This window comes from Aulonocara stuartgranti (genome assembly GCF_965226115.1).
Source record: "Aulonocara stuartgranti genome assembly, chromosome: 19".
In the NCBI taxonomy this organism is placed as follows: domain Eukaryota; kingdom Metazoa; phylum Chordata; class Actinopteri; order Cichliformes; family Cichlidae; genus Aulonocara; species Aulonocara stuartgranti.
Genome location: NC_138955.1, coordinates 14,072,830 through 14,098,823, shown reverse-complemented (window position 1 = coordinate 14,098,823; position 25,994 = coordinate 14,072,830). Strand labels below are relative to the sequence as shown.

Genomic DNA, 25,994 nt, shown 5'->3' with positions numbered 1-25,994 from the left:
AATTTTTATTGCATACATTGTGTGGTACATTGAAACTGGAGTAGTTTGTGGCACCATTGAGAATGAAATCAAACATCTGCCATGTGTGGCAATTTTAAAGGCATTTTGTGTATTTCCTGTAATGTCTGGCTTGTTGGAAATTATATTAGAGAATGACTAAAAAGCCGAGGAGGAGAAGAACATCATGAGCTGAATCTAACCGCAGCATTTTCACCACATGGCATGCGAAACAGCCCACAGATCTCACGTTCTTGCTCCTATAGAAGTTTTTATCTCCACTAGACTTCTGTGGTAGTTTTGTGCATAAATGAAGATATCAGATGCCAATAATGGAAAAACCTGATGAACAGCGGTTTGAAGTAATGACTTGTTTGAATCAATGACACAGGACCCACAGAAACAGGCTCTTTTTCTGTAAATGTTGGCTACAGTAGGTCATTTGGAAGTGTGTTAGGTTTAGATTTTGGCAGTTTTGAGAACACTGTATGTTTTATTTCAATGGAAATTGTAATTAGAGACTACTTCTTCATATTATTGTTTCCACTGACATCCCCTTTTGTCATGGCTGAAGGGAATAAAAGTTAAGTTATGCCGATTTTGTCTTTAAAAATCCCCCCGCGGTTATAGTCTGACTATAGTGAGATGTCTGCAGATCTCATTGTTAGTTGTGTGACTCAAAATTAGGGGTAGGCAACTCTTATTTCATGCTGACTAATAAATTAGGGGAAGGGCCATTCACAGGATAAATAAATCAAAATATGGTTACACGTTGAAATGAAAATATTACTAATATAAAATAAAATCCCTTTAAAACAATTTTAACTATAAGGATAACTTTCTACACTTTTCTTTTGTAGTCAGTGACTGCAGGAAGTCTAGAACCCATGCACATCAACTAATGCTGTTTTCCCCCTTGAAATGTTCTGCCAGGCCTTCACTGTAGCAACCTTTGATTGTTTCCTTCTTGTGAGTCTTTGAGTATTAAAGTAAATAACTTTTTTTTAAAAATGCTCTTTATGGTTGAAATCAGATGACTGACTTGCCCTGTGTATAATATCTAATTTCTTTGCATTGAAAACTCTTTGGTTGCTTTTGCAGTATGCTTTGGGTCATTATTTATTTGCACTGTAAAGCGTTGTCTAATCAGTTTTGGCAGCATTTGGTTGAATCTGAGCAAAGGCTATAGGCCTGTGCGCTTAAGAGTCCGTGTTGCTGCTTGAATCAGCAGTCACATCGTCAATAAACAGTGGCCCATTTCCACTGGCAGTCATACATGCCCATACTGTAATGTTGCTTCCACCATGTTTGATTGATAATGTAGTATGCCTAAGATCGCGAGCTCTTTCTGTCTTTCTCCATACTTGTTTTCTTCCCATTATACAAGTAAATCTTGGTTTCATTTGTCCTTTTTTGTAAAACTGTGCAGACTCTTTTCTTTGTTTTCTGCTAAACTCTAAACTGGCCTTCCTCTTCTCAGGTCTTTCCATTCCCGTTTCCCCTTGTGTATTCTCATTGTGTTCCCATCTTATCTCTGTTTTTATCTTTTGTCAGATTCACGTCTTAGTGTGGGTCTCAGTCTGTATGTGCGTGTGTGTGTGCGTGCGTCTAATTACTGTTTTAATCTGATAGTCTTATATCTTGTGTGCTTCATATTGAATTTTACTTCCCCTGATATGCTGCAGCTGTCTTCCCTGGTGTTTTCAGTCTTCCTAATTACTTGCTGTGTATTTATTGTCTCAGCCTTCCCTTGTCCCTTGTCATGTCCTCACCTCACATGGTAGTGTGTTTCTTAGCTCTGTGTTGTGCTGTTTCCCCCTCAGAGTTAATTCCTAGTTTAACATAAGCTTTTCTTTTTGTTAACCTTTGCATTGCCAAAAATAAAGCAGGCCATGAAACTAATGTGTCCAGTTAGTTTTGAGCCCATTAAAAGGGACGCATTATAAAAACTGCTATAATTCCTAAATTATAGGCCAGAGGCCTTGTCCAAATACTTTTGGACCTAAGAGTAGTCAGCTCGAACCAGCCCTGGGACAAGATCTAAGAAGAGTCAGTACAGTCACTCAGTTATTCTCAGTTATACTCTTGAGCAGACAACCACATCAGTGGGAAAAGACTCCCAAGAAATTCTTGGCAGTGTCATCTCTGCAGGCTTTTGGCTCCTCTCCACTGACTCATGCCAGACATTGCACCTTCCCGTTTCTCTAAGGTCGGATGTAGGGCTGGGTATCGTCACTGATTTCTAGAATCGATTCAATTCCGATTCACAAGGTCCCAAATCGATTCGATCCACGATTCGATTTAATTCGATTCGATTCGATTTAAATCTGGGAAATTTTGACAGTCAGAAGTATAATTCAGATCAGAACATTTACATATTTTTGTATCTATAAAAAGGAAGCTGACACTCGCAAGACTTTATCCAAGGTGTGAGCATCACAGCAGATGCTTTTGTGTCAAAGTAGCTGAAGATAAAACACAGAAAAACATGAAGGTGATTTTCCTGGCCTGGGGTTTTATAAAAATATTCTGCAGTACATCAAAAACGAAAGAAAACCATTAATTAATGAACATTGCCTCTGACGTTACAGCGGTTTTATTAGACACACGGCTAAGCATTTTGCATTTTGAATAATATTAAAAAGTTTAAATTTGTTCAGTATTGAACAGCAGAAATGAGGTTTTCTTTTCGGAAGAATGTAAAAGGGAAAAAAACAGCGGCCGACAGCGCTGTAAACAACAGTAGACTTGTGCGTAACAAGCAAGCTAATAATGAAGAAAGCGAAACTGTTCGAGAGAGAGAGGGGGGGGGAGGGAGGGAGAGAGGGAGAGAGAGAGAGCTGCGCATCGCAATGGAAGCAAAACAGTAAAAGAGTGAATTCATGACGATGTTTATGTGAAGCGTTTGGATCTTCTTTTGCTGCTGGTTCGGTCAATATTGTTTGGAGAGAGATCAAACTAACAGCTTTAGAATCAGCGCATAAAGGGCGTGAACACAAAGCGCGGACCCGGATCAGCGAGCTGTCGGCTTTCAGCCCCGACTGTGAGAAAGGCGACATCTAACTGATTCTGATCCGCGGGTTGCGCTGTGTGTTTAAGTCTATGTGCAGAATCCCTGTACCTGCTCTCATTTACTGTTTGGTGGTTCTTGAAATTTTGTGAGATGTCACCAGAGATTCTGGCATTTCGGACAAAATAAATTTATATTAAAAAATCGATTCAGGATTTTAATGAATCAATTTTACGTTATCCAAGCCAGAATCGATTTTAATCGATGAATCGATTATAAAAACCCACCCCTAGTCGGATGTCATTTAGGAAATCTCTACAGAAGCACAGCCTTTATCAAATAGCACAGCCTTTATCAAATATTGAAACATTTGGGAATACTTTTATAACAATTTTGTCAAAAATTAACTCTAGAGCAGCTACCTAACTGTCCTCATATATGCTTGACATAAGTTCTTTGATTTGTGATCTGTCCAATTGAATTGAGGGAGATTTTCTTGCAGTATCTTACCTCCAAAACAAAGACAAGTGCATTCTTTAATTCCTTGCGACAGGCATCCTAGTTAAGATGTTGAAGAAGGAGAAAAAAAGAGCCCAGGATGCTGCTGCTCAGCTTGCAAACATCACCAACAGCCAGAGTCAGAGTACATCGAGTGTGTCCATGGTGGAGCTGTCACAAGAAGGAAGTATGGAGACCATCTCAGCAGACCACAGAGGACGAGCTATACAGTACATGAAAAGAGGTACGTCAACCTCAAGGTGTTCCCCTTTTCTTAAAAGGCAATATTGAAAGATTTGGCATGTTACTTGTTACATAATGCAAAATCGTGTTTGAAAGACTGCTGATATGTTGTGATATAGAGTCAAAGTGTGAATCAGGTCCAGCTTCTTTCAGATGTTTTTTCCTAAACATAGCAATTTCTGGCCTTAAAATGAGGCCATATAACTTGGTTCAACCAACTCAAAAGGAGTTCATTGAGCCAAATTATCAAAAAAAAAAAAGAAAAAAAAGAACAGGTAGTACAACTAGTGGTATTTAAGAGGGACTTATCTCAATAAAAGCTGTCTGTACTTTCAAGGAAAAAATAACATAGGCAAACATTCTCTGATGTAATTCCTTTCTTGTCTAATGTTCTCTAGATTTTTCTACTTTCAATAGAAAATGTCTTTTTTTAATAGTATTTCTACTATTTAAAAAAACCCAAATTAAAAGGAAAAACATCCATCAACTAACTAGTAATGTAACTGTTTGTAGAATGGAATGTTTTTAGTCCAGGCTGTTAGAGGCCTGTTAGAGACAGTTTCATTGTTTTACATTATGTTACAATATCTTTAAAAAGCATTTAATACATGAAAAGAGTTTAATCATGTGTGTGTGTTAAAGTATTATGCATTTCCAAAGCATTTCAGTGTTTCTAAAGACAAGTGTCCACTTGTCCACATGTTGAGAGTGAAACCAATGTCATTTTTGCATTTGGTGTGGTATTTGATATATGTGAGCTATCAGTGCTCAAGACTAAAAGTAAGAAATGAAAACTGGCTGGGTAATATTCCTCAGAAATAGAGCTGACCTAGTACTAATGCTGTTCACGCTTACCAAAATAATCAGAACAGGTCCTGTCCCACATGGACTAATAAAGCACTGTATGAATTAAATCAAATTTTCACAGATGTTGACTCCATTAAGCGTCACACTCGCTCTTTTTAAGCTTTGAAAAATTAGGTGCTAAGCCTACAGACAGGTGATCTCTCTCGGTTGGAATGTAGGCTGTTTTTTGTGGTCTTAGATTTTCACTGTGCCTTTTGTGTGTCTCTGGGCCATAACAAATTCCTGATTTGTGGATTTTACTGCATGGTAAGGGTCTGACATACCAGAACCCTTTTCTTTATTTCTACACAATGCCATGAGTAGGATTATATGTATTAAAAGGACAGTATGGTATTTTAAACCTGTAATTTGTTGCTGGTGAAAAGCTAATGGGTTTAAAACCTGTAATACTGACTGGAACGTGAAGCCGAGGCCGTGAGCCAAGACTTCTGCAATGTAAATACAAGAGACGCTATGCAGATGTGACCAGGACACTAAACCTAGACTGACAACTTTTGAGAAAGCATCCACTTAATTTAGAGACAGAATGTCTGTGCCTTTGTGAAGCAGGCCAAAAAGGGTTATTCCAGAAGTCCTGCTCGCAGTTTTCTACATCCAGTTCATCCTCAGTATCACGAGAAGCTGCCAAGCCAGATGAGCTTCATGATTACCTGATTAAAATATGTTTAATCTCCTTTTCAAGATCGCTGTCTCTTGCTTGCCCAGATCTCATCCAGGAAGTCCCGATTTGAATATTTGTATTCTGCGCCCACGGTTCTCAAAGTCAAGCATGGTACGCACATTAACAAACAACACCCACGGATGACGGTGATAGGAGCTCTTGCTACAAACAAGCCGTTTCCAATTCTGAAACCAGTGACTCAGCTGAGCAGCGAGAAAAGAAGCATGCGTGTTGTGCACTATAAAACTGTCTTTCAGGGTGAGGTTGTCAACCGACATCGAAGAGTGGTGCTTGCCATCAAATGCTTGTACAAAACACATTGAGAAAGGCTTTTTTTAACTACACTAACACAATCTTCACAGGCACCCCTGAACCACTTGCCAAATTTGCCTCCCTACAACTTTCTATACTTCTGTGTAGATCCAGAAGAGATCCAGCACACACTGCACAGGCACAAGTATGAGTGAACATTTGCAGAGTGAGCAGCCATACTGTCCAGAATTGAACAAAGAGATGATCTTGAAATCTAGATTTTTTTTTAAATAGATCTATCCAAGAATTTTTTGATCACATCTTGTATAATCTCTTTAGTCTGGGTCTCCTCCCAACTGACCATCCAAAGTTAGACGACTAGGAGATATCCTGATAAGATGAACGTGTATGTATCAGTAATTATCTCACGATACTCAAGTTCTTTGGCAACAACTCTCCTCTAGTGCAGAGGCAGCTGTCCATTCCTGTTTTTGGATGAGAATCATGGTCTCCCATTGATGGTGCTAACTATGTTCTGTCACCTCATTGTCAGCTTTACAGTGGGGCAAAAAAGTATTTAGTCAGCCACCGATTGTGCAAGTTCCCCCACCTAAAATGATGACAGAGGTCAGTAATTTGCACCAGAGGTACACTTCAACTGTGAGAGACAGAATGTGAAAAAAAAATCCATGAATCCACATGGTAGGATTTGTAAAGAATTTATTCGTAAATCAGGGTGGAAAATAAGTATTTGGTCAATAACAAAAATACAACTCAATACTTTGTAACATAACCTTTGTTGGCAATAACAGAGGTCAAACGTTTACTATAGGTCTTTACCAGGTTTGCACACACAGTAGCTGGTATTTTGGCCCATTCCTCCATGCAGATCTTCTCGAGAGCAGTGATGTTTTGGGGCTGTCGCCGATCAACACGGACTTTCAACTCCCGCCACAGATTTTCTATGGGGTTGAGGTCTGGAGACTGGCTAGGCCACTCCAGGACTTTCAAATGCTTCTTACGGAGCCACTCCTTTGTTGCCCGGGCGGTGTGTTTTGGATCATTGTCATGTTGGAAGACCCAGCCTCGTTTCATCTTCAAAGTTCTCACTGATGGAAGGAGGTTTTGGCTCAAAATCTCACGATACATGGCCCCATTCATTCTGTCCTTAACACGGGTCAGTCGTCCTGTCCCCTTGGCAGAAAAACAGCCCCATAGCATGATGTTTCCACCCCCATGCTTCACAGTAGGTATGGTGTTCTTGGGATGCAACTCAGTATTCTTCGTCCTCCAAACACGACGAGTTGAGTTTATACCAAAAAGTTCTACTTTGGTTTCATCTGACCACATGACATTCTCCCAATCCTCTGCTGTATCATCCATGTGCTCTCTGGCAAACTTCAGACGGGCCTGGACATGCACTGGCTTCAGCAGTGGAACACGTCTGGCACTGCGGGATTTGATTCCCTGCCGTTGTAGTGTGTTACTGATGGTGACCTTTGTTACTTTGGTCCCAGCTCTCTGCAGGTCATTCACCAGGTCCCCCCGTGTGGTTCTGGGATCTTTGCTCACCGTTCTCATGATCATTTTGACCCCACGGGATGAGATCTTGCGTGGAGCCCCAGATCGTGGGAGATTATCAGTGGTGTTGTATGTCTTCCATTTTCTGATGATTGCTCCCACAGTTGATTTTTTCACACCAAGCTGCTTGCCTATTGTAGATTCACTCTTCCCAGTCTGGTGCAGGTCTACAATACTTTTCCTGGTGTCCTTCGAAAGCTCTTTGGTCTTGGCCATGGCGGAGTTTGGAGTCTGACTGTTTGAGGCTGTGGACAGGTGTCTTTTATACAGATGATGAGTTCAAACAGGTGCCATTCATACAGGTAACGAGTGGGGGACAGAAAAGCTTCTTACAGAAGACGTTACAGGTCTGTGAGAGCCAGAGATTTTCCTTGTTTGAGGTGACCAAATACTTATTTTCCACCTTGATTTACGAATAAATTCTTTACAAATCCTACCATGTGAATTCATGGATTTTTTTTTTCACATTCTGTCTCTCACAGTTGAAGTGTACCTCTGGTGCAAATTACTGACCTCTGTCATCATTTTAAGTGGGGGAACTTGCACAATCGGTGGCTGACTAAATACTTTTTTGCCCCACTGTAACTGTGCGTTCTAACAGTCATATTCAGAAAGGCAAAAGGACTGCATTAGATTCTTAAAACCAACACCCTCCTTACTCTGAGTGTGCCCTGAGATCCTGTCTATGAATGCCAAATACGTAATTTGTTTGTAGTTCTCAATTCAAATCCAAAAATGTATGCATAAATACATAAGTAAATATGCCAGAGGATATTTACTCTTTCGTTTTGGCAAATGTGTACATAATAAAGAACCATACTGTTTTACTTAACTGGCAGCCTAAGCGTGGTTGACAGCCTTTATGAACTAAAAGTTTAAAGATACATGATAACAATGACCCAAAGGTGGCAGCTTTAGAAGTAGAAACTTCAGCTGCAGCTGAACTTCTTTAGACATAAACTTGGTTTAAATGTAAGGGGAATGCTGAGGTTAAGCAAGTTAAGCTTTTGGATGAGCTCTCCAGCCAAAGGCGGCATTTATTTGGCTTTTCCTGCTTAATTTTGGTTAAGTGGAGCCTCGAGTGATGATGAACTTGAGCCTTTGTAACAAGCTTGGTCATAGCCATCAGGCTCGGTATGAGCCAGAAACTCATCAAACCAAGCCTGCGCTCTTGTCTCTGCTAACCACAGCTCTCTCATCCTCTCTGACATTTTTGTGTCATGGTGCCCAGTGCAGTAATAAGACCAGAAGAGCCTGTTTGAAAACAAAATACACACTTCAAGTCTGTCCATAAAGGACTATAGAAGTAACAAAGACCATGAACAGGGGTTTTTAAAATCACTGATAAATGATGTTCCATATGTATTAGATTATCTGATATGCAGTTAACATTATTATATGGGCTGTCACAGCAGAAGATTTGTTTTCATTCGGCCTCAAAAGGTCATTTTATTTCTTTCTTTCTCTCTTGTGAGACATGAACTTCCATGGATTCTGGTTCCTCTTAGTTTTACTTGGGCAGTCCATCCAGGTATATTAACAGCTGTGAAAATAAATTTAATGAACATAGATCATTGCAACTACAGCTGATCCACAGCTGTCATGTTAAAGCCTCCAAAATCAGTTCTATTCAAATTTTCACATCAGAATTCTGCAAACAATACCCACAGTGACAAAGTGTTTTCTTGAGGTTCGCATACTTATTGTGCATAAGTATTCACAGCCTTTGCTCAACACTTTGTTCAAGCAGTTTTGGCAACAATTACAACCTCAAGTCTTTTTGAGTATGATGCTACAAGCTTGGCACACCTGTTTTTGGGAACTCTCAGGCTCCATCGGTGCTCAGATATTTTCTGATCTCTCCAGAGCTGTTCAGTCTGGTCTCTGGCTGAGCCACTCAAGAACATTCACAGACGGGTCCCAAAGTCACTCCTTTGTTATCTTGACTGTGTGCTAGGGATGTCTGTACATTGCTGTATTCATCTTTCCCTCGAAAAAAAAAACAAAAACAAAACATCCCCACAGCTTGATGGTGCCACCACCATGTTCAGTGTAGGGATAGTATTGGCCAGGTGATGAGTGGTGCCTGGTTTCCTCCAGATATGACGCTTTGTATTCAGCCCCAAGTGTTCAGTCTTTGTTTCATAAGGTCAGACAATGTGGTTTCTTATGGTCTGAGAGTCTTTAGGGTGCCTTTTGGCAAACTACATGTCGGTTGTCACAGTTTGACAAAGTTTTAGTGGGGGGTGGCTTCCATCTGGCCACTCTACCATCCAAGCCTGATTGGTGGAGTGCTGCAGAAATGGCTTTCCTTCTCAAAGTATCTTCTTTTCTCCACAAAGCAACGTTGGAGGGATGCTTGTGCCAGTAAGGGCATCTGGTGTAAAAATCTGTGGCAAGTTAAATATGAAAATTTAACCACTGTGGTTGACCCCTTGTAAATGCATGGAGTATTTTTTCTACAGTCACCTTTTTCAGTCACTATGTGTTTATACACCACTCTTCATTTAATTATTAGTTATTATTAATCTCTCTTGTTTTTTCTTTTGTTCCTTTTGCAGTTATGTTGTTGCAGTTTTTAATAATTTCTGGCTCTTTGCCACAGCATGTCTTTGTCTTGTCTTCATCCACTCATCCCCAATCGGTCGCAGCCCATGGCCGCCCCTGCCTGAGCTTGGTTTTGCAGGAGGTTTCTTCCTGTTTAAAGGAAGGTTTTTCCTTCCCACTGTCATCAAAGCGCCTGCTCATAGGGGGGCATGTGATTGTTGGGGTTTTCTCTGTTTTCTTTGTATTATTGTCGGGTCTTTACGTTACTATATAAAGTGCCTTGAGGCAACTGTTGTTGTGATTTGGTGCTACATAAAGACTCAGAGGTATGGTGCTACATACGTCTGAGTCATCATCGGTGACGACCTAAGCAACTTTGTAGCATTTTGTACTCTTTGTAGAAGAAAGAGGCACTTCTGGTTTACATCAGAAATAAGGAGGCTGCAGCATTCTTGTCTCAAGAAAATAAAATGTGTGCCCTTTTCCAGGCTGGAGGATTATAACAATGGTGGACGGCATGCTGACCAAGACTGATTTAGCATTGCTGTGGAGTCACAGACTGAGATGGTGTTTGTAGATGACTTCATTCTTAAACCAGACTATATAATGACTACATTTTTTAATTTTGCCAACAGTATTAGTACTGTCCACTCTGTTGTGGGGAAAGTTGCACACCCCCAGAAATCTCCAGATCTTGCAGTAGTTACACGTCCACTCAGGAATGTTCAACCAATTTTCTCACACTTCATGAGAAATTCCTGACTCTTTCAGCCTGATGCTGTCCAGGGAGACTCTGTAACTTTGGGAAGCACAAGACCACACTGAGTACTTACAGGAGAATCAGAGAAGACATTTCCTACAGTTGTAATGCTTTTTATGTGGAGCACAGGTGGGGTCAATATTTATTTATTTGGTTTTTTTAGACTTTGGTGTTCATGCTGCATTTCTACAAAGATTTATGAGGTCCATTCTTTATTCTCTGTTTAAAAAGAGACCATTTCTGAGAAAAACTCTCAAACTCTGAGATTAGATTTTTGAGGGAAAATGCACAATATTTTGTAGATTATCTAGAAAAAAATATACAAAAAAAGATTACACTTTGCAGTCAAATTCACTAAGGGAATCCTGATAACTGTAGCTCTAACTCTAATTTCAAGCTTTAAAGGGACACTGTCATAAAATGGGTGGATTCAGAACATAATTACACACTGAATTAGACGAGCTTTGTGCAACATCTGTTGTTTCTGCAGTTTCATGCAGTAAAACAGCAGTTTTACAGAGGCTGGTGGATTAGAATTTCAGCTTTTTATCTTTATTTATTTTGGCTTTCATTTTTCTAAATGTCCAATTTTTTCATGTAAATTGAAGTCTAAACTTACATATCTCATCCTTTTGTTTTTCAGAATGTTGCCTCCCTTCATCTGTGTATTTTTTATTATCATTATTATTATTATTCATTTCACAGGTTTTCTTCCTAATAGTTACAATTTTCATATCAGAAAATGTCGGATTTATTCCTACTTTTGCCTGTGCCTTTAAATATATATCTTTTAGAAACCTCCTTTTCCCAGTTTGTTTATTTATTTATTTATTTATTTTCCATCTTTAGAATATTTTAGGATTTTTGAATTTTATTATTAGCTGACAGTTAACTTTTTGTATAGCTTTATTTATTTATAGTATCTGTTTTTTTCCTTTGTATTTATTTATTATATATGTTCTTATTCTTTGCAAAGCACTTTAGCACTCTTTGCAATAACCTTACTATTTCTGTTGTTACCTTTATTTAATATGCCACAGTAGTAAATCAGTACCTAACTATTGAATTTTTAGACCCATAGATTTAAAAGTAACGCATTGAGAAAAAAGGATAAGAAAAATACAGCTGTCCTTGTGTGTCTTCTTATGTGTGCTCTAAATACATTTTTTATGAAATACACAGAATGAGCAGAATACCAGAGGGACACACAGTTGACGCAGTTCTTTAACAATAGAGCAGATATCATATGTTTCTCATCTGCAGCGGCTGGTTTCCATGACCCACTTGGAGACTCAAACTATATGCACATTAGATCATTGTTCTTTATTCTGTCTTAATTTAAAACAAATGCGCTACACTTATCATGTCCGCATGCTCAGAGGGTCGCTGACTGTTTATGTACATTTCAATTAGGTCTAATCTTTGGGTCCTGCTGCTGCAGTCGCTGGATAAAAATCACTGTCCCCTGAAGATGCACTGTAAATATAATGATGATGAACTTTCCATGGAAACCATTTGTGATGATTGAAAGCCATACTGTCAGACTCTGTTTTTTCCTTCTGTTCTTGGCCTCCTAGCTCAGCCAACACATAATAGAACCTGGACATTAGGAAGGGTTTTCTGATTACCACTGTCTCTGTAGAAGCACTCTGCGCACATTACGTCATAGAGCTGGATTTCTGCTGCGTTTGCTGTACAATGAAAACAGGACTAATAGGAGTGTTTAGAGTCTTATGAAGGTACAGATGTACAGTGTCTCCTTCCTGTTCTTTTCATAGAGCGCTGATAGAAAGACAAGGTGTTCCTGTTGTGGCTCAGACTGTTAAAGAATTGAATTAACCAGAAATGAGACGAGTCTTAAGTGAGAGTTAGATCTTAACGTAAATCCGGCTAGCTTGTGATGAGACGCTGATGATTCTAGCAGGCCGTCCACACGTTTCTGTGATCTGGACCAAATGGAGACACCTCAGTGAGTGAGAAAGTGCAGTAGGAACATAAAATTCACCCAAAAATAATTGTGAAAGCTCCTAGCTTCTTCTCTTTGCTGGCATTTCACCTCTAAAATTTGTTGAAGCAGCAACAACAGTCACAACACATTCAAACCTCTGTGGTTTGTCTGCACTTGGAGCACGGAAAAGAAAAATGAGGAAAGTTGGCCTGAGGACCGTGTGATCTCATTACCCCACAAATTCTGTGAGCACAACATAATATGATGTTATATCACCCTTAGATATTCCTGGAATGCTGCTTTTTTACAAGAGTCGACCGGAGTGCATTTCCCCTCAAGATCCCCTCATGTTGATTTGTAGAGTTTGGCTCTTGTAGCGCACGTCTAAGTTGGTTTTAATCAGGACTTTCCAAAAATAAAGAAACAGCATTCCTAACTGTCCCACGATTAATCTCACATGAGTTAGTGTCCTGTGTACGAATGTCTTTGGTTAGAACGGATAAGTCCACAGATTTAACGGGGGGTGCAGGGATTATTGGAAATCATGGTGGCATTTTGGATTTTCCAAGGAACAGTTGGAAAACAGTTGGTAACAGAGAGGAAAACAACAACTTGTTTTTCGCCTTCTTAATAAAACAGGAAAAAAATAGAGTGAATTCCAGTCACCATGATACATGCAGCACTTATAAATAATAAATAGCTCCCAGTCATTTAATGTCTACATACAAGTTTAGCTTTTTGTGTTAAACTAAGAGAAATAAAGTTTTTACAACAGATTTATTATCATGTAATAGCATGAAAAATAACAGTGCGCTAATTGTAAGATTTTTCTCTAATACCAATATAATCTGTACTGATCTCATTGTGTTATTTAAGGAGGCAACAGAAAAAAATCACAGTTGACTGACTAAGATTGCAGTGTCAGTATTTAAGGTCAGGATGTGAACGTCACTAAAGAGGAGCTCTACCAGAACCTGACTAAAGAGCAGGCAGACTACTGTCTGTCACACATGAAGCCCTACCTCGACAGCAAGGGCCGCGAGCTGCCGTCAGCTTTCGACTTTGTCGAATTCACTCGCTCGCTCTTTGTCAACTGATCCTTTCCCCTTTCCCCAAGTAATCCAAACCATGCAGTGACATATTAACGTTATCTTGTGGATGGGCTCTTCTCAAGGATTTTCTTAGGTCGAGTTTGGTCCGATTTTGGTGTCTTCTTTCTGCCATATGATGACAATTGCCTCTGCCCATCAGGAATCTCAACAAGAACTTTTATTCAGAACTATTTAACCTACAAATAAACATCCTTCCTTTGCTAATGTGTTTATATTAGTCTAACCATAGCTTTGTAGTTAGACTCCAGGTGCATTTGGACACAGAGATGGTGCATAATGGTTACCACACAGATGCTTCTGGGTCATTTCACTCCTTTAGGAACCTTCCTGAGAATAAAATTTACAATCCAGCCTTTCTAATTCAATTGCATTTTCAGAAGGAGACCAAATCAACGCTCTCTGCTGTGTTGTGTTTTATCCCCTTGGTGGAAGTGCAGTATTTAAAGCAGATGTGTACAGCTTTAATAAAAACTTGAGCAGTGAGCAGGAAGTTCAACATCATGTTTCCTGATGTGCGATGCACTGCTGAGGTTGAGCAGCGAGGGGTGGGGTATATCCGCTATGTAATCTTGACATGTTCAGAACTGCTGTTTATATTTGTGTTTATGTTCTCGCTAATCATCAAATGCCGCGATAATCAGCCATATCAGTAGAGCTCTGTAGCGCACATCTGGCTCCCAGACTGGAGTAGAGTACCGGTGAATCTGGGAACATGTTCACATTTGTGTGAATGAGAGAGTGAATGAATAGTGGTATTGTAAAGCGCTTTGGGTGCCTTCAAAAGCGCTATATAAATACAATCCATTATTATCCATTATTATTTGCACAGCAGGACCTGGCATGAGTGCTCAAGTTAGATGATGTTTTTTACCGTGGAGCTGCTGATATACACAGTGTTTCTGATTCATAAAATAAAGCACACTGTGCATCTCAGTGCTGATTTTTATTCTCTCTCTTTCAGGCCCCAAGCTGTCAATGGGAAAACAAGAGGCCTTTGAGATCTTCATAAGAGACCATGAAGACCACCTAACCATTGAAGACAACAAGAGTCTGCTGAAACAGAGGTTAATGACTAGTAGAACAAAATATTATCCTGATAATGCCCAAATTAAGGCAGACTACTTCAACGTATAAGCAGTACCACAAAGTTCAGCATTTCAAGGATATCGTTTTCTTCTCGGGCACCTCTTTCTCTAACACCAGGAATCAGTCTGAGTGGTCACATGAATGTGGTTAACAAAGTCACGTTCACTCAGGAAAATGATTCTTTGCCCTCATAAACACGGAGCAATAGTTTTGAGTAAAATTCAAATTACATATACAGGGAGTAGGGATGGGTACCGGTTCTGACATAAACGGTAGTAACCAGACCGAAAAGCAGCGCACATTTCGGTGCTTTATTTCGGTGCTTTTTTTTCCTGAGCTGTGATACACTTCTAGCCAATCATTTTACGTTTCCGAGGATAGTAGGCGGGGCCAGGTACGTACGTTCTTTTATGCAGAGCTACAGATTAAAAATGCCCAAAGGCGAAGCGGTCAAAAGTCTGGCTGTACTTCACAGCAAAATATGCAAACTCAGCAGCCTGCAACAAGTGCTTTAAGCTGATACTGTGATACTGTCAAAGGAGATAACACCTCGAATCCGATGAAACACCTGGCGACGCATAGCGGGTTTTTTTTTTAAAAGCCGAGAAATGCGCCGTATTTGATGGCAGCAGCAGCCGTTCTTCTCTGCGTGAGTAGCTAAATGTTGTTCGTGTGTAATTTACGTTGAGTAGGCTAACCACGTTATTACATTAATGCATGTAAGGTGAACTAGCAAACATCATCATAGCTACATGCGGCTGTCTTCTTGTTTGATGGCAGATACTCCCTTCACCCTGGCCAAAAAGGCTAAAATGACCAAAGAAAAAGAGGGAAACAGCTAAACATGAGAGGTTTTTGGACAAAGTTTGTGTTTTTTACATTGTTTAAGCACTGCTTCCAGCCAAGAGTGATACCATATATGCCCCATAGCTGCAGAAAAGGCTAACATTGTTATCTTTTTACAAAAAACCAGCTGAATATGAGAGGTTTTTGGACCAATTTTGTGTTCTCCATTCTTTAAGCACCGGTTTGAGCACCGTTTGAGCACCGGCACCGTTTCAAAAGTACCGATTTGGCACCGGTATCAGATAAAACCTAAACGATACCCATCCCTAACAGGGAGTGCAGAATTATTAGGCAAGTTGTATTTTTGAGGAATAATTTTATTATTGAACAACAACCATGTTCTCAATGAACCCAAAAAACTTAATATCAAAGCTGAATGTTTTTGGAAGTAGTTTTTAGTTTGTTTTTAGTTTTAGCTATTTTAGGGGGATATCTGTGTGTGCAGGTGACTATTACTGTGCATAATTATTAGGCAACTTAACAAAAAACAAATATATACCCATTTCAATTATTTATTTTTACCAGTGAAACCAATATTACATCTCCACATTCACAAATATACATTTCTGACATACAAAAACAAATCAGCGACCAATATAGCACCTTTCTTTGCAAGGACACTCAAAAGCCTGCCATCCATGGATTCTGTCAGTGTTTTGATCTGTTCACCATCAACATTGCGTGCAGCAGCAACCACAGCCTCCCAGACACTGTTCAGAGAGGTGTACTGTTTTCCCTCCTTGTAAATCTCACATTTGATGATGGACCACAGGTTCTCAATGGGGTTCAGATCAGGTGAACAAGGTGGCCATGTCATTAGTTTTTCTTCTTTTATACCCTTTCTTGCCAGCCACGCTGTGGAGTACTTGGACGCGTGTGATGGAGCATTGTCCTGCATGGAAATCATGTTTTTCTTGAAGGATGCAGGCTTCTTCCTGTACCACTGCTTGAAGAAGGTGTCTTCCAGAAACTGGCAGTAGGACTGGGAGTTGAGCTTGACTCCATCCTCAACCCGAAAAGGCCCCACAAGCTCATCTTTGATGATACCAGCCCAAACCAGTACTCCACCTCCATCTTGCTGGCGTCTGAGTCGGACTGGAGCTCTCTGCCCTTTACCAATCCAGCCACGGGCCCATCCATCTGGCCCATCAAGACTCACTCTCATTTCATCAGTCCATAAAACCTTAGAAAAATCAGTCTTGAGATATTTCTTGGCCCAGTCTTGACGTTTCAGCTTGTGTGTCTTGTTCAGTGGTGGTCGTCTTTCAGCCTTTCTTACCTTGGCCATGTCTCTGAGTATTGCACACCTTGTGCTTTTGGGCACTCCAGTGATGTTGCAGCTCTGAAATATGGCCAAACTGGTGGCAAGTGGCATCTTGGCAGCTGCATGCTTGACTTTTCTCAGCTCATGGGCAGTTATTTTGCGCCTTGGTTTTTCCACACGCTTCTTGAGACCCTGTTGACTATTTTGAATAAAACGCTTGATTGTTCGATAATCACGCTTCAGAAGCTTTGCAATTTTGAGACTGCTGCATCCCTCTGCAAGATATCTCACTATTTTTGACTTTTCTGAGCCTGTCAAGTCCTTCTTTTGACCCATTTTGCCAAAGGAAAGGACGTTGCCTAATAATTATGCACACCTGATATAGGGTGTTGATGTCATTAGACCACACCCCTTCTCATTATAGAGATGCACATCACCTAATATGCTTAATTGGTAGTAGGCTTTCGAGCCTATACAGCTTGGAGTAAGACAACATGCATGAAGAGGATGATGTGGACAAAATACTCATTTGCCTAATAATTCTGCACTCCCTGTATATACAGTAATGGACTTCTATTCATTTTACATCAGATTAAAACTTTGGGTGTAAGATTCAGATAATTATTTATTAAAAGCTAGACATTTTAAATGAGAATAAGAAAGAAAAGTATGTCTTTGTGCCCCCCATTTCCCTGCCCTATCGGCCCCCCTGGCTAAACTTTGCTAGATCCGCCCCTGCACAGTTACCAGCCGTCAGCTGCGTAGAAAAAGATCCTGGTCCAGAAAGTAATATTAAATAAATTCTAACAACAGCTTATCAAGGTTAAACATTCTGCTGATGTTCAGCCACTGGTTTCCTCTTTCTGGCGCAAAGTGGGCCAAAAACAAAGAAGAGAGACGGACTTGGACAGAAAAGCCGATCAGCTGATCATTAATCAGTTTCATGACTGAAGTAGCAACAGGAGAGGGAGGGAGAGAGAAGAGGCAGTCGCTCCATATATTGGTTGTTAAGCTTAACGTGGGAATGCTTTACAAACATTCAGATATTAACTTACACACTTGCTTTACTTCTCTCTGGGATCACTTCCTCGGAGATGAAATGCCGGTTTGGTAGGAGGCTCCAAATACACACAACCGCTCTATCACATGAGCACACTGCTCCGACGTGCTATGGTTATGGGCCGAGTTACGCTGTGTCGCAAGTTTTGTGAGGTGCTTTATTGATATTTAATGGATCGGGTTACATTTTTTATTTCTCTCCGATATCCGATCCAGTAATTTACGTCAGTATCGGACCGATACGTAATATCGGATCGGTCCATCTCTAGTAAAGACACATTATTGTTGTATTGTTTTTCAGTGGATTTTCTATCCTTAAGAGATGCCAGACATTTCCACAATCCAGATGTATAAACAGCACAACAGGCCAGAGGAAGCATATGTAAATGTGATTTTGGGGGTGAACTTTGCTTTTAATTCTTTGATTCTTTTGAACAGATCAGCAGAGGCCCGGAAACTTGGAGAGGAACTGAATGAAGCCAGAAACAGAATCAGTAAGTTTTCTCATTCTTTTTGAAAAACACATTGCACTCAAGAGCTGCGTAATGTTCAGGTGCGCAGTCTTCTGTCATAGAATAGAATAGAGCCCTCTATTCAAAAGAAAGATATAAATAGTAAAGACATCATCAGGAATTAATAGCAAACAGAAGAGAGGGATATATACAAAACAAGAGAAAGGCACACATCGGAGAGCAAATTGCTGGGAAGCAGTGCAAAAGGACTTGATCATCCTAATGGAAACTGAGATACAGTTGATAAGACGCTCCATTGAGTTCTGTGGTGTGTTCTTCTGTGTTTACTTTACCACACATCAGCAGCAGAAGAGCTAACATAGCATGAAGCAAGCTAAGACCAAAGAGCGAGCAGTTTGGAGGTTCATGCTGCGATAGCAACAGCCTTTCGCTATATGTTTCAAAAGGTTTTTCTTTTTCTGTGTGTTCGGAGATACAGTGGTGTAAAAACAGTGCTTGCCCCTGCTCCTCACATGTAGGTTTGGATTTTTCCCCCTTAATAAGAAACACCTTTATTTAGAAACTGCATTTTGTGTTTACTCAAGTTATCTTTGTCTAATAGTAAAATTAGTTTCATGATCTGAAACATTTAAGTGTGACAAATATAAAAAAAAATAGGAAATAAGGAAGGGGACAAAGACTTTTTATACCACTGTATAGGAAGAAGCTGAAAGGGCGTTGATTTGATGTTGGGAAGCTTCTGTTGTTACTATGGCAACATAACGTCCTCAGCTTGATTGATATTTAATATTTAACTAGTTTCATATTTTACTTCACCTGTTTCTTTCTGACAATAGGCGACAATAATGCAGTTTTATTTTTCTTGGATTTGTCTTGTGTCTTTACTTTTGAATATTTCCCAATTTAGTTATTTTGGCCAGTTATTTTAACAAGTTCCATATTAATACATTTGAAACAGCCTGAAGATTTCCACATTTGGATTTCCGGTTACTGAAGATTCCAACCTGTGCTTTTTACTTGGCTGTCACTCTTGTGCTGTTCTGTGTGATATCCATAACGGGTAAACTTGGCATTGGCTTAGGCCAAAGCTTAGTGGTTCTAAGCCTTATGCTGTTAGTCTGGGACTATATTCACTACACAATGTGTGTCTTCTAAATGCCCACAAGTGACCCAAAGTGAAGATTAGACAGAGACTGTCTCATTTGCACTTTGTTTCATATTTCCAAGTAAATATTTTTATTTCTGGATTCTAATTGAGTCATAATTCAAAATAATTCTTATGTATTGTAAACTTGGTTTATGAGTTCATTCTCTGCCTGAAACAAGCTGAACTAGGAGTCTGTCATACTTCCATGTAACACGACATTCTATGACACAAGATGAGGCTTCCATTAAGAACAACGCTCTGAGAATGCAGAGCCTTTTGAGGAACTGAGCTAAAAGAATTACGTTAAATAGCAACAGACATTCCAGTGATAACTTTCTTGATGTTGGCTAGATGCACTGAGTCTTCTTCTTCGTCTTCTTCTTCTTCACTCACTATGTGTTTATACACCTCTCTGCATTTAACTATTAGTTATTACTGATCTCTCTTGTTTTTTTCTTTTGTTACTTTTGCGTTTCTTTATTTTTTGCTTTTTTTTTTCCATTTCAGTTTTGTGCAGGTAAAAAAAACCCTTCATTTTAAAAACTCCTAGAGCTGTTCCATACAGAAAAAAAAGGAAAAGCAGAGAAGGTGCACTTTAATATAGAAATCATAAAAGATGCCTTGTTAGAAGCTCAGTATTGTGTCATAACCTGCTGCTGTTTACAGAAACACTAAAAGCCGAGTCCTGTCGCCGCTGGCAGTGAGTTTAAATGATATTAATGTTTGGTTGAACTTTCCAGTAAACTCAGAGCAGTTAAAATGTGTTTTTATCTGGTTTGCGTTTACTACTGCAAGCTACATTTATAAATTTCCCTGCTCTGTCTGTGGCTCATTTCACATGCCGTTGAAATGGATAGGTTTACACCAACGCCTGGCATCAGCGCTGCCTCCGAGCACGCTCAGTGGTTTAGTAGCATTTGCCCGTTAGCACCACACATGCCAGTGTACACTTATCACCCTCTGAATTCATTTTTTTTGTCTTTAGCCTTCACTGCATGAGGTGCTGACACAGACGAATCTGTCACATGTCATGCAGAAATCAACCCTGACAGCATGCAGATTATTAACTCTTTAAATGTGTTCTGCAGACCACACAGTGAGGCTGAAGCGAGGAAAAACTGGATTTTTACTAATTTATCCACATTCCTCATCTTAGTCAAACATCTCAATGCTGTCAAAGCTTATTACATTTTTAGGTGCACAGAGCTGCATTCTTCCTGGATGAGAGATGGTGTTTTTAGTGGCTGGAGAGTGGCTCGCTGTGTTTTAATGCCATCTTGGAGGGTTTGCTCGGAAACTTTACACCACCTGTGTCTCATGGTTAAAGGAGAACATGGAAACTTTTAGGATAATATGAGGTGCTTTTTTCTAAAGGACCCAACTTGAGGGTTAGAGGAAGCATCAGTCTCTAGTTTATGCTGTATTTCTTGGCCTCACTATGACTCTAGAGATCAGTCCTACTGCAGAGACGCATTCTGAAACCATAGGTCGAAAGAAGAGATTTCTATTTAGAAAGTCACAGATGCACATCTTCTGTAGCAGGAGTATGAGACTGATGTGATTCTGAGCTCCCACTAAAGCAATTTGTGTGAAGTGGCGAGAATGAGAATCAGTACCTCAAAGTCTGAGACCGTGGTTTCATGGCTCCAGAAGGCTAAGCTTTTGATACACCTGTCAATCTATGTTTCAGTCATCATCGGTACTTGAGATCTGAGCAGTAGTCAGGAAAGTGAGCTCATGAATGCAGGTTTACACATAGGGTGAACAGTTTGGACATCAGGATGGAGCTCAGAATAAAGCTATTGCTCTTCTGTTTCTTTGGAGGTTTTCTGAGCATTCCCAATTTGGAAAGGGAGAAATTATATATGTTATCTGGATTGGGAAATTCTTGGAGGAACCAGAACATTTTGTTAGGGAGATGGACGTCTGGAATATCCTGTTTAGTCTGCTCCCAATGCTACGCTGCTATAGATACTGTATGTGCAGATTTGACCTAGATCAGTAAAACCACTGTATAAGAACGTAGATTCTGAACATTCTTATTTATTTTAATTTACTGTAGAAGAACCCCAGCTGTCATAGTCCGGGAGTGTTGGTTTTGGTTTTTGTTGGATTTTTCTTGGATTACTGTATTGATTTCTTTTATTCTACCAGATTGCAAGCTTTTCTGTGACATCTTTGAGTCTTTTCATTCTTTGTTTTACTTCATAGTTATTCTGGTGATGCCTTTCAGTTTTCCTGTGTTTTGTTTTATGTCTCAGTTTTGTGTTTCTGTTTTCTGCAGCACAGTAATACTTTGCCGTATTTTTACAAGGCAGCTACAGTTCCAAATGCATGTTTGTGGAGGCAGGAGGTTGTCCTAAATCAAAATCAATAGCGCTTTCTGAATATTCAAGTGGTTTGGTTATATATTTATTCCTGAGAAAAATTTCTAAATTCCAGATTTCTTATATAATGTTCCTAGAAACACACACCTGTTTTTACACCAGTTTTGGTGGGGCAGTTCTGTTGTTTCTTACTTTGTTGAGGAATTTGGGCGAAGCATGTGACACCGTCTTTGGTATCACTTTGATTTCACCTTCGCTGAAGTGACCCACAGATGCAGGAAAAATGAGTATGGAGCCGGAGATGTGCCACACTTTTTAGAACAAATACCAGAAGAGAAATATTGTAGTCTTTGTTAACATGAGCTGCATTTTACTGCGCTGACTGTTTCTGTGATTAATTCCTGTGCTATTAGCCGTATATTAAAGTGGTTTATAAAAAGTCCATAGTTTAGGTCAAAGCCTCAGTCAACAGCAGCATGAACCCAGCTGTCCTACAAAAATGGAGAATGTTTAGTGCAGCTCTCTGTTTAATAGAAACAAATCTTGCTTCCTGTGTTCTTGCGGTTCTTTATTTGTCTTGTGAATTTTAAACATTTACCAGATTACTTGTGGATATTATTCTTCATCTACACATAGGTCAGATGCTGGAAAGCTGGGCTGCAAGTATGGTGCTCAAATCTCACCTCACTTTGGTATTTATGTGGCATATCACATTCAACCTCCCGGCCACAAAAATCACCAAATATTTATTGAGGCTTGTAGCTTGAAACCAGCCTTTAAAGTCGACAGCACGTCTACTGACGGTGGTGTGGGGGGGAAACCCTGCGTGGTTTGGAAGAGTTTTTGGTGTTGAGCTCACAATCTTGTCCTGGATGGAGAATAGAAGCACTGAAGTCTGCACCCCACCTTTACTTGACAAATATCCTGGATTTTTGTTGTTGTTTTTTTGGTCTGTTTTGGGACTTGAACTGGCTTTTGTGACCAAAAAGTTTTGATTCTTTTTTATTTCTCTGATCATTGCTGGGACAGGTAAAAAAGTAAATCTGTTGTACATTAAACCTTTTGAAACCAGAGTCATATTGGGTATATGGTGTCTCCTCCCTCCCACTGATACCCTGCAGATCCTGAAGAAATAAGAGATATTTGTCCCTTGGCCAGTATTCAGTCTTTTACTGTAAACACAGTTCACACAGTCACTATTGAACATTTTCTATCTCAAACTTTGGCTGCATTTATGGTAGGTGTGGTATGGTATTTACCGGTAGTTGTTTAGGTTATTTGTCTAATCCTGGTCAAAATCATTGAATCAGATTGTCTGATTCAGGCACAGACTGTACATAAAAGTTAGATGTAGCAGTGGTGCTGTCACCTATTGTGTTGTTTTGGAGCTTTTTACCTGTTGCTTTCTTGTTTTTTGATTGTTTTTGTTTTTTGTGTTTGAGCCAGAAGTGACCATGTTTGAATGGGACACTGGTTAGCTTGGATGGCTACATGCAGTTCAGTTTAATTCAATTCCATTCAATTCTATTTATATAGCGCCAGATCACAACAACAGTCACCTCAAGGTGTTTTATGTAGTAAGGTAAGACCCTATAATAATACAGAGAAAACAGTCAAAACCCAAATAATCATATGACACCCAATGAGCAAGAGCTTTGGCGACAAAGGGAAGGAAAAACTCCCTTTTAATGGAAGACGCCTCCGGCAGAACCAGGCTCAGGGAGGGACGGCCATCTGCCGTGACCGGGTGAGCGGAGGAAGGCAGGAGACAAAGACATGGATCTATAGACAGTAACTTTACCAACTAAAACTGGAGCATACTTAACATATTTCTTGGATTGTCTGTAAATGAGCCATATTTTTGTCCGACAGCTGCATTAAAAGTATTCAGAAAGGTGTCAAAAACACTGGCTGCGTTAGAATCTACGTCCCTAATAATACAAACTTTATTCCTTAAAAGAATTTAAACAAGTAAGTTTTTTTTAAAAAGTTTGTTCTAGGCTGCAAAGATGGTTAGTTCAGCTTTAAAGTTTGATTTGTACCATAGGAGTCAATACAGTACTCACTTTTGTAGCCCACCTCAAGTGGACATTAGAAGTACTGCAGTTTTTGTAGTTTATTTTTCAAACCCATTTTAAAGAGATCGTTGCTTGGGTGCAGTCCATGAGCCTTTAAGAGAGATGTGTGACGAGTTTACACAGAAGATATTTGGAAAATTTATGGCTAAATAAAAGGGTGGGGCCATGCAGGGGCTTCGGGCGAATATAACAGATCTGTTAAAGAATACTTTGGCCATGACCATGTACGGATCAGAGTGAACACAAAAGCCAACCAAAAAAAAAAAAAAAAAGTGCTTTTTATGTTGCCTTCACGTGCTCCCTGCCCCTTTTTTGTACCCTGTCATCATAGCGTGGTCATGGCATAAATATTTTTTAATCCTTTTATGTTATTATGAAAGGGGTTGTGGGTCATGTTTGAGAGAGCTGTGTCTGTTAGTGAAGTTTCAGGCTGCCCACCTCACCACAACGCGAAGCCACAGGGCGTCTCAGTACAACTACATTTTCAGCTATCCACACACAACCCAGCTTCATACTCCATAGGCATTTGGAAAAACACTGTCATCATGGGCACACTGTGTCAGGGCTGCTCATTTGTAATGTTTCACATCATCCATTCATGTCTCTGCTGTCTACTGAAACCCTCAGAAAAGTGGTCCTGGAAGACGAGCTGGTTACACGGGCACTTTGCAAACAGATTTAAAGTATTCCACAGGAGAAAGCCGAGCAAGAGCTCTAATCCAACCATTTTGTGGCGTCATGTGAGGTGTTACAGAAACCCACCCCCCTCCTCCCCCCCACATACTTCATCTGGATTTCCCATTGTCTGATTTCCACTTGAGATAGGGTTGTATTATACAAAGAGCTGCAGCACAGCAGCGTCTATAAGTGAATGACACCTGTGGGACTTTAATGGAAACACCACAGAAGATACTGCCATTCAACACTGCTTTTATCTCGTAGCCTGGCTCTGATCTAAACATGAAATAAACATGAAATTGTATCCTGTGTTCGTCTTATGGCAAAAGCATCCCTGGACATTTTTTGTCCCTTTACTTACAACTGTCTTCTACTACCGAAGCGGTTTATTAGCAATTTCTCCAACAATGTAATTAAACACTTCAGTTCAGCAACAGTAAATGACTTGCCCATATGTAAAGACTGCACTATAGCCACGAGAATCAACATTCACCCGAATGCCTCCTTCTTGTTGCTTCTTTGCTTACTGAAGACTTCATTTAGAGGACTATGGAAGTTTATAAATCAGCACCATCTTGACTATTGTTCTGTTTTGATTTATTTCCTGCAGTACTGTATAGTAGTTAATCATAATAAACTTGGGAAAATTTTCAACTTATGAGGTCATTGTATATAGAAGTAATCCCTGTGAGGCCTCATACTCCTCCAAACACTGTTTCACAGTTTTTTTTTCTATTCTTGGCTCGATATGATGATGATGATGATGATCATATAGATATTAGGCAGAGGATGAACTGAGGGGCTGTACTCACGCACTTTATAAGATAAATAAGGTAAATATGAATTATTCTGAATTGTAAGTCATGCAAAGCCAGTCTAGTAGAGTTCAAGAGTAAAAATAAGAAGTTAGAAATGTGCAGAAAAGGTTAATCATCTGGAAATAAATCATAGGTTCAAATGTCTAAGAAGAATAGAGTTTGACAGGCCAACTCCAGAGGGAGCTTTAGGATTTGCGTGAGATTGTTGATTACAGTTGAATTACAAAAACGAAGTGTGAGATTTGAAAGAACTGTTATGGATAGAAGTTTAGCTGGTGCCACTCTCAATCCTAGGTAAATTGGGAGAGAGCTTTCGGAATGTCTTACCAAATCAAACATGCCGATCATCAAGAGTAATGTTTGAAATAATGTTTTTTCTTCTGGGTTATAATGAGGACTCCCTGTATTAGGCAGCACATGGGTTTTAACCGTTTTGCATTGCAGGGGTTTTAAGTAGGTGAATGACAATCCAAAATGTTTCTTCATAAACAATGTCATGCATTTACTTGCTTGACTTTTATGAAATCATGTGGAACCAGGCGACTTTTTTTAAGTTATGAAGCCCAGTGGCCTTGGAGATTGATGTGCTTTGAGTCTCTTGATGGAAATTAAAAAGTTTTGTTGTCGTTCTCCTTCTCTCAGCTGAACTGAAGAAGCAGCTGGATGTGCGGAGGAGACAGAGAGCCGCTTATGGTAAAAATTATTTATAACTTCTGCCCACACCAACATCTAAACAACAAAC

At 39.7% G+C, this 25,994-nt stretch overlaps 1 protein-coding gene across 7 annotated transcripts in view; it reads left to right on the top strand.

The window, feature by feature from the left end:
* kif6 (kinesin family member 6) overlaps window positions 1-25,994 on the top strand; it is an 87,542-nt gene that overhangs the window by 43,041 nt on the left and 18,507 nt on the right. For 6 of the 7 annotated variants that reach the window (XR_014273264.1, XR_014273265.1, XM_082516977.1 and 3 more), the window contains 4 exons: window positions 3,561-3,749; window positions 14,438-14,540; window positions 18,170-18,225; window positions 25,895-25,945. Coding sequence is in view for 5 of the 7 variants with exons in the window: in XM_082516977.1 (XP_082373103.1) it covers window positions 3,561-3,749; window positions 14,438-14,540; window positions 18,170-18,225; window positions 25,895-25,945 (399 nt within the window). In the remaining 2 variants the exon portion in view is untranslated. The remainder of the gene's footprint in view (window positions 1-3,560; window positions 3,750-14,437; window positions 14,541-18,169; window positions 18,226-25,894; window positions 25,946-25,994) is intronic. The other variant, XM_082516976.1, reaches the window with a different exon arrangement.